Below are 14,818 nucleotides of genomic sequence, written 5' to 3'. Positions count from 1 at the left end.
ACAAACACAAAAGTTGAACAGTGTGTTTTTCTTGGAGGTGTCCATTTCATAGATTTTAACATTGCTTAAATCCTTCTCTTCCATCTTTGAACATATGTAGTTAAAATTCTTCACACACAAACTTTGAAAATTGTTAAAAATTATGACCTCCTATTCTAGCATTTTCACCACGGAAGACTTTAAAATCTTTGGATATATTTTGTATCACAGCATATATACACAAGGCTTCTATCAGGATCAGGACCTTTCTTAGGCATTGTACAAACACAGAATACGGATGCAGTCACAGAAACCATATGAAGGGTGGGGAATACAAAAACAGACACACACTCACCTTTTATATACAATTCTTAATGTAATATATCCTCCCATACTATTCCTCTAAATTGTAAACCTATACACTTATTGCTAGATTTCTTGTAGGTGAACCACAAATTACTACTCTCTCCTCCTCCAATTCCCACCCATAGCCTTTTAGATCAGTTCAGGGAGCATGAGCCACACAAAAGGTGTGGTGTGAAAGAAGGGGGGAGGGGTCAAATTTGGGAGATCTAGACAGGAGCGTGGTCGAGGCTGGCACTGTTGGCCTGGCTGAGTGGGTGGGGAGCAATGTGATAAGAGATGGAGCATTAGTAAGGAAGGCACAGCTCTGAAGAGCCTTGAACTTGTTATGGAGGAAGTTGATGAAGAGATACAAATATGGGGCAGACAAGGAAGTTGATTTTAGAAGCTGCATTTTATATGAATTTAGGGGCAGGGAGGAGAAGGTTGAAAGAGTCATGAAGGGACCAATGACGGGCATCATAAATATCAGAAGGATGATACAGTATTATTTTGGGGAATTAAGACATATGCCCTTCATTAAATAAAATTTGTGTAAAGTAGGGGGGAAAGTCTTGCATGTGCAAGTTGTATTTTTGTTCTTTTAATACTTTGGCTACTATAATTCTTGGTTATATAACAGGCATAACAAAAGCTAGGGATGAAAACGTTGGATCCAATTTAGTCACAAAATGCCACTCTTCTCTAGAAGATATTTTCATTTCCCCTGAGGAAGTGGCAATGAAAACCTGGTAAGGAAAGGCCAACGATAACAGATGTCCTATAACTAGCTAACTACTCCTTTTTGTTGTAATCACTGTTGCTGCTTTATTTTCACTTTTAACTGAGAACAAGTTTCAGAATTACCAGGCCAGTTTCAAAGAGAAAAACGAGACACTACCGTTAGGGCCAAATTCTCCCCTCACATGCATAAAAAACCCTTTGATATCCACCCTCAAATGGCACCACATGTGAAGAAATTGGTGCAAAAAATCTCTAATTGGCTGCTTTTCATAGGATTTCTCCACTGATTTTAATTCTGTACTCAACTTACTTCCTTAGTGGCCTAGTTTGAACTATAGGTAGGGTACAAGGCACACCTTAAACTCCCTATGTAAAAACAATTTCAAAAGTGCTGTTCCTGATACAGCTCTGATGATCACAAGAGAGTCAAACCGTGTACACAAAACCTATCTTTACAACAAAGCAATGACACTAAACCCACAAAGTACTAACCCAGTCATGCTTAAAAATGGTCACAAGTATTTTACAAAGCATCTTTCCAGACTGTACTGTATGGATGAACAGTGTTCCAAAGCTGAAATTAACTTTGTTTTCATCCACTCCACTAATACTAATGTTTCTTTTGTAAAAATAGATGCTATTTCACCTTAAGCATTTAAACAGTTTCAAAATATATTGGTCTATAAGTACTACTGTATCAAATTTAACTCCTGCTAAGTCCTTCCATTTATCTTAATGGAATTTGGATCAGGCCCTAAATATTTCATAGTCAATGTTTTTGGGGTTCCCCTCTTGTCTGCTGAGGGCAACAAGGCCAGGTTGCATTTCTTCTCATCATTCATGAGGCCAATATCCTATTTCCCCCACCATCATGTGAAAGCCGCCAGTAGGGGCCTTTTTAAAAAAAATGGGATTTTCATGCTGGGAGGAACTTTAAAATATATTGTTCCTTAAAACCATAAAGGTGACTATTTATTATTTGTTTAGTATAGACAACATGCTCATTGCTGTACAACATACAAAAATAAAAAGTCTCTGTCCCAAACAGGATATAAGTTAAAAGACACAGAGAAGACAAATGACTGGGGAGTGAGGTTGGGAAGGAGGGAGAATGTTTGGTGGGGGATGATTTAGGGGTATTCCCATTCATTACTGTAACAAACTTACACCCAAGAATGCATACACTCATAAAATGAAGGCTGTGGAGCTAAGAAAACTTGGCTCTCTCTGTTCTCTCTCTCACCCTTTCTTCTGCCAGCAGCACCACTTCCCTTCTGCATTTCTACACTCTCTAAACTCTGGAATACAATGTTTTGATCCTGCCTCCAGCCCATGCAAGAGTCTGCCTGATCCTCAACAGCCAGACTTCTTTAGCTGCCTTATACTTTAGAACTGAGCTGCGTCTGATCTCTACCCCACCCCAGTCACAAGGAAGCAAGGGTCTAGCAGGGGGGTAAGCAGAGCAGAGTAAGAGGATAAACTGAGCTTGGGGTGGTATTGACCCTGCCCAGGAGTCCTAACTCTAGTCCCTTCTTTTACTAAACAGCAGTCCCTAGCATCCTTCCCTGCAAGCCAGGAATCTGGTGAGTCCCTGGGGCTTGTCCATATGGGGACACTCAGGAAAGTTAAGATGAATTAACTAAAGCTGTGACGTTATAGGCATAAGTTAGAACACATTTTAACCTCAGACTCATAGACTTTAAGGCCAGAAGGGACCATCATGATTATCTGTCTGACCTCCTGCACATTGCAAGCCACAGAACCTCACCCACCCACTCCTGTAATAGACCCCTGACCTCTGCCTGAGCTACTGAAGTCCTCAAACCATGATTTAAAGACTTCAAATTACAAAGAATCCACAATTTACACCTGCAAGTGACCCGTGCTCCATGCTGCAGAGGAAGGTAAAAAAAAAAAAACAACCAAGGTCTCTGCCAATCTGACCCCTGGGAAAATTCCTTTCTGACCTCAAATATGTTGATCAGTTAGACCCTGAGCATGTGGGCAAGACACCCCAGCCAGAAACCTGGGAAAGAATTCTCTATAGTAACTCAGAGCCCTCCCCAGCTAATGTCACATCACCAGCCACTAGACATATTTGCTGCTAGCATACCATTGTATGCAGTTTCATCATATCATATCCCCTCCATAAACTTATCAAGCTTAGTCTTGAAGCCAGTTAATTTTTTTGCCCCCACTGCTCCCCTTGGAAGGCTGTTGCAGAACTTCACTTCTGTGATAGTTAGAAATCTTCACCTAATTTCAAGCCTACACTTGTTGATGGCCAGTTTATATCCATTTATTCTAGTGTCCACACTGGCGCTTAACTCCTCTCCCTCCCTGGTTCTTATCCCTCTGATGTGTTTATAGACAGCAATCATATCTCCCCATAGGCTTCTTTTGATTAGCCTAAACAAGCCAAGCTCTTTGAGTCTCCTCTCATAAGATAGGTTTTCCATTCCTCGGATCATTCTAGTAGCCCTTCTCTGCACCTGTTCCAGTTTGAATTCATCTTTCTTAAATATGGGAGACCAGAACTGCACACGGTATTCCAGATGAGGTCTCACCAGTGCCTTGTATAATGATATTGCCTTGTATAATGATATTTCCCTGTCTCTACTGGAAATACCTCATCTGATACTCTCATTCAGATGATCTTAAATCTTCTCAAACTACAGAAAACTATGGCCACTTTACTTCTTAATGACAGCATCCACACAGAGGTTTAATGCACTTTAACTAATGCTATGAAGTTAATGTGCATGAGTTAATTTGTCTTAAGTTTCCTGAATTTCCCATGTAGACAAGCTCCAGAAGATGTAAAACCACCTTTGGGCCCGTCAGCATTCTAAGGGTTAAGACTAAAAGCTTTACATGTACAGTATTTACTGTATCTTTTTCTTTTATCTTTTACCTCATTTCCTACTTACAAAAGTCACTGCTTGATAAATTAAATATTTGGGTCCCTCACATTCTATCTCCTCCATCTTTTGATCCTCTGGGCCTGCCATGAAGTAACAATGTAAAATTTAACAAAGAGTCCTGTGGCACCTTAAAGACTAACAGATGTATTGGAGCATAAGCTTTCGTGGGTGAATACCCACTTTGTCAGACACAGTGGGCATTCATTCACGAAAGCTTATGCTCCAATACATCTGTTAGTCTTTAAGGTGCCACAGGACTCTTTGTTGCTTTTTACAGATCCAGACTAACACCGCTACCCCTCTGATACTTAACACAATCCTTTCCATAGGAACAGACTAGGGCATAGGCCTATAATGATGACAACTGCAGGACCAACCAGGAAGGGAAGCATGTATACTGCCATTGAAGATATTTATGTTTCACTGAGGGTTTTCTCAGGTCACAGGAAAAATAGTAATGCATTATTCCAGATTTATGCTGTGCCTGAATCTCCACATTGTGACAGGATCACAACAGTATTGCACTGGCACCACTTGTCCCTAACCCTTAAATCCTATGTCAGGTTTGCTGTCTTCTGTCTTTCTAGTGGTGGCATGTTAATCTTTTTAACCTAATCTCTTATAATTTACATCCTACCAGAAGAATGACCTTAAATAAGGCTGGAAATAGGTTTTCAAAGCTGTAAGTAATAGGTTTCAGAGAGGAGAGGCTCCCCATTAAAGATTTAAAAGTTTGAAACTGAAGCAAAATGTTCTTCAATAGTTTCAGCCAAGAGGAGAAAGGATGGTTTTGGTTAAGGAAGAGGACTGGGACTTGTAAGCTTTGGGCTCACTTCCTGGCCCTGCCACAGACTTCCTGTGTGATCTCTTTCTGTGCATCGTGATGATCAATTTGTCAATGTTTGTGAGGTTTCCTGATACTAGTGATAGAGACTACATAAGTACAATATCTATATAAAAAGAGAGACAAGTTATTCTGGCTGATTAGTATGTGCAGTGAGGGAGAGACAATGTGGTCCACTGGTTAAAATAGGGGACTACAAATCAGGTGACCTAGGTTCTATTTCCTACTATGTATGCCAGTGGTTTACTGTGTGATGTTGGATAAGCCACTTCACTCCTGCGTGCCTCATTTTCTTCTTTTCAAAGCATTTTGAGAGTATATCATGAAAGGTATTTTATAAATGCAAAGCACCTTGTGCATCTTGAAAAAATCAATTGTTACTGAAGGACATTAAGTCTTAAAACAATATTTGAAGATCTGTGCATATTTAGTTACAATAGCAAATAGGCATTATATAATCACCTTGTTTTTCAGGGGCTCATCAAAGATTTGTAATGAGCAGTTTTAGTCACACACATATAGATGTAATTAGCAACTATCTTAACTCCTTTGTAGCATTTTAAACATTGTCCTCAGATTATTTGAGGGACTCGATAAGGTAAATATGAAACAAACACCAAGACAGATGCTGAAAAATGTAGTCATATTTATGATATAAGCAAAATCTCTTTAATAAATTATTTCAGTCCCAATAATATATCTAATCAAACTGTTTCTTTTTTTTAAATCACAGATTATGGAAATATTGCTCATATACCCAAAGTACAACATTTCTAGTTACATTCTGTTTTCATTTTCATGGAAAAGTGTTCATATTTTGACATTTGTATAGTTTACATCTTAGGCCACCTATATGGATATAATCTACAGCTCCTAGCACTGCCAGGATATTTTCTGTCTACATTCCTCCAGATCTGGACCTGCCTGTGTCTTAAATATCTAGTAACAGAAACAATAGAACTGTCTGAACACCTAATGCTACTCAGTAACAATAAATGATGCCTTATGAAAACCTTTTGTTATAGAAAACAAGTCTTTCTTTTCTCATTCACCTCCCATAATTGCTTAAATTGGAATTGCAGGCCACTTAATAGTGTATGGGTAAGATAATCATCATCACATTGAGCGGGAAAAATGGCATAGAGACACTGGAAATATTTTCTACTATTTGAGAAAGGTTTCCTGTCAGTTGTTGGGTTCAGTAGACATATATGTTTAAACACACTACCTAGAAGAATGCTATTTTTAGTATGGTGGTACACTTCAAAGCATTTCCTGTTCAGAAAGTGTTACACCAAAAATAAAAGGAGAAAACGTAACGGCTCTTTTTGCATCAGAACACAAAGACTCCCCCTTACCCAGAAACCACTCTATTATGGGTTGCTTAAAAACTTCCTGTGACATGGCACAATTAAATGAATAATTATTTAAAAATACAACATCCCTTTGGGGGGAAGTCTTAAATAAGCCTGCACAGTAGGTAACACAAGCACAAAGGAGGAATATATATACATATACATATAAATACATATAAAGGAGGAAGAAGAGGGGGAGGGAAACAACACAGGAGGATGGAAGAATTTAGAACAGGAGTCTGTGTCCTAGTCTTGTATTAAATAGTTCCAGCTTTGATCTAAATTTAGGTAATGAGCACTTCCTGTGAGAAACTGTTTTCCAAAGCTGAAAAGTTTTTGATGCTAAAATATTTTCAGTGATTTTATAATTGGGGTAAAGTGGTTATTTATATAGGGTACTGGCTTGCAGTTAGATAAATCCCTACATTGTTCTATACTCATCACCACTTCCTTTCCTACTCAATGCTGGATTTCACTTGGTTATTCTGGTCAAGGTTTCACAGAGTCTTAAATAAGGTTTTGAAATAATCTTTTTAAAAAAATATCTTCAGAGATTCAGTGTTCTTACAAAACAACTGCTGCCATTTAGGGTATTTTTGACATCTCTTTACTTGCCACTCAACTAAACTTCAGTATTGCCAACTCTCATGATTTTTTCATGAGTCTTGCAACATTTGGTGTTTTTCTTACAGCCTCAGCTCTGGTAGTCATGTGACTGAGAATCTCCGCTTTCACTATTATTTTTTTTAAAAAAAGTTTCTAGCTCTTATTGCTGTGGAGAAGAGCTTGAAAACATGAATACTGTAGGCTGAAAAACCAAAAGGAAAAAAAACCCCAACATTTATTATTTTAAAAAGTCTCAAGAGTTTTTGGGCCCTGACACATTTTTGAACACTTGGGATTGGCAATAGTGAAACTTAAACTTCTTCACTGAAAGTTAGTATACTTACACATTTAAATTTAGTGGATGGATACCTAGCACAAGTCTTTAAGCAATTTCCTCTCCACAAAATATATGCATTCACCATTGAATATGACACTGAAATTTTAATTAGTAAAAAGGATAGCAACCGGGAACCATGACAGTATTCTATTGCCTCTTTTAAGAGCACCAGCCATAAAAATTCAAATAATTCTTCTAGCGACTACCAGATTGTATATTCTTGTGCTAGTTGATAATTGGAATGCCAAACTGAGTTCTTCCTTACATCCCAGTGTAAATCTGACATAATTCCATTGACCTCAATGAGTAACTCCAGATTTCCACTGGGATAACTAAGAACAGAATTTGGTTCGGTACATTTGAAGTGGTTTATTGTTGTCAGTTTGGTTTTAACATTCTGTACATCCATGATTTTTCTAACCTAATGAAGTATTAAGTTCTCATTTAGAATCCGATTGCTCCCATTCTAGCTATATTTAAGGCATTACAGAATATTATCTGTATAGAGAACTGCATTAACATCCAGGCCCGAGGATTAATCACTAAGGAAATTAGTATAATTTGGCTCAGTTTCCCTCCTGAAGGGTACGAAGGATTGAAAAATTATAGTCGCCCCTCAGGGATGGTAGCAGCCGTCAAGACTTATCCAAGCAAAAGAAATAAAGGCGATGTAGAAAATGCTTAGTTGTATGTGCTCCGAACAGTGGGATGGTGCCCTGCTGTAATAGCATGTTTGGCTGCTGTGTTCCATGATTATGACCTTTTCTCTAGAACTGCCTATTGGTTAGAATCTGCTGACACAGCAGATGGTGTGCAGTGGTTTAGGCTTAGGACATGCAGTCTATCCCCCAAAATCAGGTGGGGGGAAATGGTAGAATAGAATTCCCCACAAAAACAAGCAAGCAAGCAAGCAAACCCACACCTAAGAATCAAATTAAATATGCACAATATAAAGGAAAAAAACCACAGTTTAGAGAGAGTCATGCAGGTCTACATAATTTCTTAACTGATCATGATTTACAGAGTAAGGATTGAGGCACAAAGCACTGCCGAGGGATTAATGACCAGCTGGGACAGCTGATGGCACAGGCTGAAGTTATGGATCATTAACCCCAGCTAGTCATTAATTCTCCAGGAAATGCCCTGTGCCAGAGCTGTTATTGCGATAACTCATTTTAAAAATAAATAAATAAATAAAACATATTAAAGGGGTTTACTTTTTGTGCAGTGTCATTATTTCCACGGAGCAGTGAAAACAGAATGATTCTGACTGCCACTGCTGCCACTGTACAGGATATTTCTGGGAAGTGGAACCACGTACAGAAGCCAATCAAGTGTATTCTTTTGTTTTGTACAGACCCATCTACTTTACTCCTGGGCATTTTTATCTGGACTGAGTAGCACTCAGAAACCCTGATCCGGATCGGGCCCATTTCTGTGCTAGTGCTGTGCATACACAGGAAGAAATGATCACTGCCCTGAGAAACTAAGAAAGGAACTGATGGTTGAATTTTAGAGGTTTTTGAGTTAAAAACTAATGGGGTTGAACAAGGAAAGTCCTTCTGTTTTGTGTCTCATCTACAGGTCACATTCAGTACAAGCAACAACAAGGCAAAGTCTGAAACAGCCCTGCAAACATATCTTTGGGAAAGCATTCATTCTAGATGTGAGAAGTATAAATAAGCATTTGCTAAGAATTAATCCAAGGTACCACAGCTTCCCCCTATTCTAAGTATAGATTAGATACCTTTTTAGTGCAGTATCATTATTCCTGCAGAGCACTTTAGGTATCAGAGCACCTTAGCTATCAGTATGTGGTAAATGTTTGCATATGTTGACTTTTGAATGGTCACTGCTGTAATTCAGTCTGCTTGCTATCCAGCCGCATTCACACCACTGGTCTGTTCTCCCTAGAAGAGTGATGATCACAACCTATTAACCCATCTGGGTAAATACCACCATTTGGAGCCAAGACTGGAACTCAGGGAAAAAATGCTTTACCTACTAAGCTACCGACACTGTCAAGAGTCATACTCTCAATGGAGCTATGGAAAGGGTGGAGAGGGAAGAAATGCTAGATTAGAACATCCGATTTACACAGAAACATCACCCTTGTAAGAATGAATTATCAAATTTATCTAAGAGACTTCTTACCTGTTCATTAGGCTCAAAGTTTATCTCCTCCTTTTCTGTCTTCATAGCTATTAACTTTGTGCTACTGGAAGGGTCTGTTTTACTGTCCAACCGCTCCAGTTTTGGGGTTATGTCCGGTAAACCAATATCTTTAGTATCATCTTTATCTAGCAAGTAACGAAGTAGTGCATTTTCTTTCTTCTTGGGACTCACTGGTTCCTGTTTAACAGTCACCTCTGAACCAGGAGCTGTGCTATTGGACTCCTGGTTCAGTTCTTTGCCTGTGGCCTCTGCTGTAAGTTTGGCCAAGTCTACAGGAGAACTGCTGTCCTGCAAGAGTCTGTGCAAAATTTTATGCTTCTCCTTGAGCGAGGTTCCATGTGCTGAACCAGAACCAGATAAGCCTCCGGTGGAGTCCTTGTTAGCATCTCCCATAGAATTTGACAAGGGTGAAGGCTCCATCTGATCAGATTTGGTGGTCAGCAGCTGTAAGAGCTTTGTCTGGCTTTTGCCATCATGCAGTCTGTTCTGTCCATCAGGCCTCTCACCACTGATAACCTGGGGCACATTGTTATCATTACTGTCTTTCTGTTCTCCTGAATGGCAGCTGATCTCTGTTTGTCCAGTTGTACCTTCTGATTGCTCCCCATAAAGTCCAAAACAGTCTTTAGAGTCCAGGCTTCCCATTTTGCTCAGCTGGGGAGGATTCATATTAACAGGGGAATTTTGTAAATTACCCATTTTTAGGTCAGGTGAAGCCAACGATGACCCTAGAGAAACTCCATGACCCTCACTGAGGGCTTGAAGTGCATTTAGGGAACTGTTGGTGTAACTATGGCTATTTCCTGTGCTGCTGCAAACTCCCACGGGTGAATGCAAGCTTCCTGCAGGGGAAAACTGACTGGGTGGAATTCTAGGACTTCCTGCCACTCCAGGACTCACACGATGCCTTGGGGAAAGCATAGAGTTTGGCTGCCCTGGGTTCATGCCAGGGCTGCTTTGTGAGGGACTATTCATTTTTAGTGCATAGTTACTACCCTGAGGAGTGGATGCCTGTATGCTTGACACATGGTTCATTCCCCCTGAACCACTAAACCTGCCTGCTGGCATGCCCATTTGTTCCTTTGGGCCATTTATGGCAAAATTTATATTGCTACTGATGGTCATATCCTGACCTGGGTTCCCACTGCACATGGCCTGATGGGCAGGGCTGCTGGAGCTAATTGGGTTCAATGTCTTCCCCATTGTTTGTCCAGTCAAATCCTGATTCATTCCACAGACATTTTGCTCTCTGTACCGTGAAAGGAAAAAACAACAGTCTATTAGTTAAAACGAAAGAGATCTTACAAGTTGCAATTACATTTTAAAATCTCTTTTAAAAATATGAGAGCAGACCTGCAATTAAAAATCAAGATAATGCTTTTGACAAAAGCCATCTGCAATTACCAGCATGGCTATGCATGCACAGTTTTCAATGAACAACTACAGTATGTTTCTCAGTAGCTTATTAATACAGCTACTGTTTAAGAGAAAAAAATTACACTTCAGTTAAATTACAAACAGTAGATAAAAGTAGATAGGTTACTATTACAATCTCTCTATATACCCAATCTCTCTCTTCCCTCAATACAGAATGAGCTGCCTTCCATAACTGAGGGAGGTTTCAACTTCTTAATTTCACCTCCTTAAAAAAATGTCCTATAAATACATATTTATATTTGTATTTATTTAAATACATATTTATAGGGCAGCTGTGGCCAGCTGTTCACTAGAATTTTGAACTTCTGTGAACAAACCATGCCATAGGATTGGAGCTTCTGCGGTGTTTGCCAGCTAGGCTCCCAGTGAAAAGCGAGTTTAAAAAGTCACATTACTGAGCTGCCAGAAATATCTAAGCTGCTCCAAGTATGGGAGCCAAGAAAACTACTGGAAACAAGTTCAGAATGAGACGAGCGTGCCACCATTCTGGTTCTGGACAGATTTTTCAAATGCAAGGTGAAGCTCATAGAACAGAACAGGGTAGAAAAAAGCAGCAGACAGAGAGAAAGGAAACTTTGAAAAAGTTCTTTAAAGAACATCTAAGTAAAATGTAGACTAATTATATTCTGTGAGAATGCAAGGTTTTTGTTCTTCTGTTGTAAAAATTAAGCTTGTTAAATCAGACATTTTTTTCAAGCTCTCAGAGCTTTAAAGGGACACTGTCAGGTAGATTAGATAAAAAATTTAGATTCTGAGGGGGAAAAAAAACGAAAACCGCCTGGGTTTTCAAGAACAAATATTAATGGAAGTGTGTTCATGAACTTTTTAGTTTAACATATAAGTATTTTTCTTTGGATTTAAACATTCCTTTGTGGTATTTGCCTAGTGTAAGAACTTCAGCCAAACATTCAAACCTTGCAGTGCTAGCGCATGAGAACCAGGAAGAGAAGCTGACTACAAACCAACCCTTAGCTATTTTTATTAGCTAAGTGCAAGTAAACAACATAAATAGTAAAAACTGAAAGGATATTTAAAGCCCGTCTTGCTACACCAAAATGTATAATTTTTGACCTGACAATTCTTCCTTAATTTACAATTGTGGCAGACACTCATGAAATACTAATCCAAACAAAACACGTTTCAAGTTGTTAAATAGCAGCTTTCATTGAGGTGAGTGCAATTCCCAAATCCATAATTGCCATAAAATTGTTTCAGTTTGAATTAGATTTATAGCTGTATTCTTCTCCCTAAACAAGTAGTAACGTAGATATGCAGTGAAACAGCACAGTGATGAAAAACCCTGAGTAACAGTTGTACATTGAATATGACACAATATACAAGTACCTTTAATGACCTAATTCATAATTTATTTTTGAAGTGATAGAGTCAGTGATTATTTACTCTTGAATTCAATACTGTTGACTTGCCTCTCACTTTTTGGAGGCAATGCTCTGGAATTAGGGTGCCATATATTAATCTATTTTGCATCAAAGTGTGTGGTTGTGAAATCATTACTCCAAGCACCAGCATGATCAGGTGATGTGACTGCCAGTCTTGCAAAGTGACATATTTTGTGCGCCCAAAGCATGCTCTAATAGTCACACTGCAGTCTTTCACACACAGCTATGCCAAGGCCCATGACACACCCTGAACTATAGGAATTTACCTCTGACGTTTTTAACAGGTAGTTGTGTCATGGCAAAGCAAGGCAAGCCAAGTTTCTGGTTTCTATCATGCAAAATGCACAGGGAACTAAAATACTAAAATTAAAAGCGCGAGCTCAACATAGATTTTGTGATATTTAACAAGAGTCCTAGAGGGGAAAATCCAGCATACTATTTGCCTACCCTACTACAGTCTCTTACTACTTTAAGAGCTGATCTCAACAACTTTTATTTTGCTTTAATGGTACCAGTGGTAGACCAGCTGAAATGTTGATCAGTCTAAACAATGTATACAATACAACTCTGTACTCTCACTATGTCTATGCCCAGAGTGGGCAAGTAAGGGAAAAGGCTTATTAAAAATACCAAATATTTACCTGTGAAGCATATGCAAGGATATTACAAGCTGAGGTTCACTAGTAGTCTGAGACCGGATAAGCTTGCTCTTCGTTTGGGCAGCAACTATAGTGCCATCAGACAAGGAAAATCGATAGACAGAACTGAATGCTAGTCCCTGCCTCAGCACTGTAAATAAGCAAACACAATTAATGAGGAACCATAATACAAGTAGATTACACACATAAAACCTAAATCCATCAGTAATGGCTGTTTGGGTGCATCCTTATGGCGCAACAGGAATTGCGAGATTCACTTTACACAAGAAGTAAGGGCTATTAAAGAAAAAACGATGTTTTGAGGATTTTAAACACTGAAATGCATGATGTAAAGTATATACAGAAAGGAACAAGCACGTGCTGTAGAGCGATCACATCAAGAGGGCAAATGAAATAACAAATCTGCAATATACCTGAGAGAGAATCCACAAAAGCAGCAAAACTAGAACTTGGGAACACAATGCATTTCAGTGGAGGAGAGGCCCAGAAGCCAATTCCTCCTTTGAGTTAACAGATATGCAATATCTTTTCTTTAAATATTTGTCTAATTCCTTTTGCTCCTTTTAGAATTTTCCCCCCATGCATATCACCTACTCCCCATGAAGACATCTTATGTAAATGTTGTTGCTATCCAGCCCTTTAGTTATCATATGTCCACCTTTTTTTTGTTCCTTGCTTAAATCACCTGTAACAGCTATCCTCTCTGTTCCCTTTAAAAAATGCAGAAGCATCTCTAAAAGGGACACTTATCTGCATAAAAAAGCAAATATTTAAAAAACCCAAAAAACACACAATGAAACTTCTTATACAAATTATTTAAATGATTATTAAAATTAGAGATGAGTCTAAGACACACTTCCCCAATGTTGGGGTTGTTTGGATTCAGGATTTTGGTTTGATCTATTACATAGAGATATGCTGAGGCTCTTATGTTTGGATCTAGATCCGAATGTCACCAAATTCAGCTTTGTGGCTCCAGGTCTCTACTTGTGACCCATCTCTCATTAAAATTGAAATATTTTTAAAAAAGCAAAATCTAAGCATTTATGCTGTTTGCTTACATTTTTGCCCTTAGATAGTGAAACCAGATCAACCAGTTTCAATTTCTGATTTTCATGCACAATCTCAAAGCTGTTACGCTTTACTAGCAAATGTAACAGGGAATGTTTAAATGCCTACCCCTAATTGATTATTTCCCCAGAACGTTTATTTAAAGTTTCTGTATAGGTACCATCAAATATATTAGCTAAACAACAACTAGACTAGATTTTGGAACTAAATCCTGACAGTGTCTCTTTAATTTTCTCTCTCTCTCTCTCTCTCACACACACACACACACACACACACACACACACACACACACACACACACACACACACACACACACACACACACACACACACACACACACACACACACACACACACACACACACACACACTTTCTGTGTATTTTTATTATTATTAATAGTACCTTCCAATCCCTGAATTGTTTTCTTTTTGTATGCTTTTTAATTTTCCCTGTCATAAAGAAATGATTAGCACCAAGCACAGTTTTCCAAGTGTGGCTTTATTACTCCCTTATACAGTGCTAGAAGAGATTCTTCACACTTGTAATTCTGGTATGACTGGTTTCCTTCCCTGCCCCCACACTGTTCTTATATAGTGTGCTGCAAGGTTTGAAAGTATTATTTTGGCAGTGAGGAAACAGGAAACACAAGTTAGACAACCAGAAGAGCTTTGGCAGAGTAAAAATGTAAAGAAAAACAAAAACCAACAACCATGAAACAGTGCAAAGCAGAATTTCACTGAAAGGTATGTCATTGTTTAAATTTAACCTTTGGACACCACAAAGTTCAGAGCTCTCAGCTTTAGCAGCACAGGCACACACCACATCAGGAAATTCCAACACTTCATGCCACCAGGATAGATGTGAAATCGCTACTTAAATCATTTTTCGAACTAATGCTTTAAGCAAACAAGAATGTTTCCGTAGTCCTCTTCCAGAAATGCCTTG

The 14,818-nt window shown here is 38.8% G+C and overlaps 1 protein-coding gene across 2 annotated transcripts in view; it reads right to left on the bottom strand.

Moving 5' to 3' along the window:
* NCOA2 (nuclear receptor coactivator 2) overlaps positions 1-14,818 on the bottom strand; it is a 272,820-nt gene that overhangs the window by 46,246 nt on the left and 211,756 nt on the right. For both annotated transcript variants that reach the window (XM_045004855.1, XM_045004854.1), the window contains exons 10-11: positions 12,785-12,932; positions 9,286-10,555 (exon numbers count right to left, since the gene is read on the bottom strand). In XM_045004855.1, the coding sequence (XP_044860790.1) occupies positions 9,286-10,555; positions 12,785-12,932 (1,418 nt within the window). The remainder of the gene's footprint in view (positions 1-9,285; positions 10,556-12,784; positions 12,933-14,818) is intronic.

Source organism: Mauremys mutica, chromosome 2 (genome assembly GCF_020497125.1).
Source record: "Mauremys mutica isolate MM-2020 ecotype Southern chromosome 2, ASM2049712v1, whole genome shotgun sequence".
Taxonomy (NCBI): Eukaryota; Metazoa; Chordata; order Testudines; family Geoemydidae; genus Mauremys; species Mauremys mutica.
Note: the sequence above shows the minus strand (reverse complement) of the source record. Positions and strands in the feature narration are given on the sequence as shown.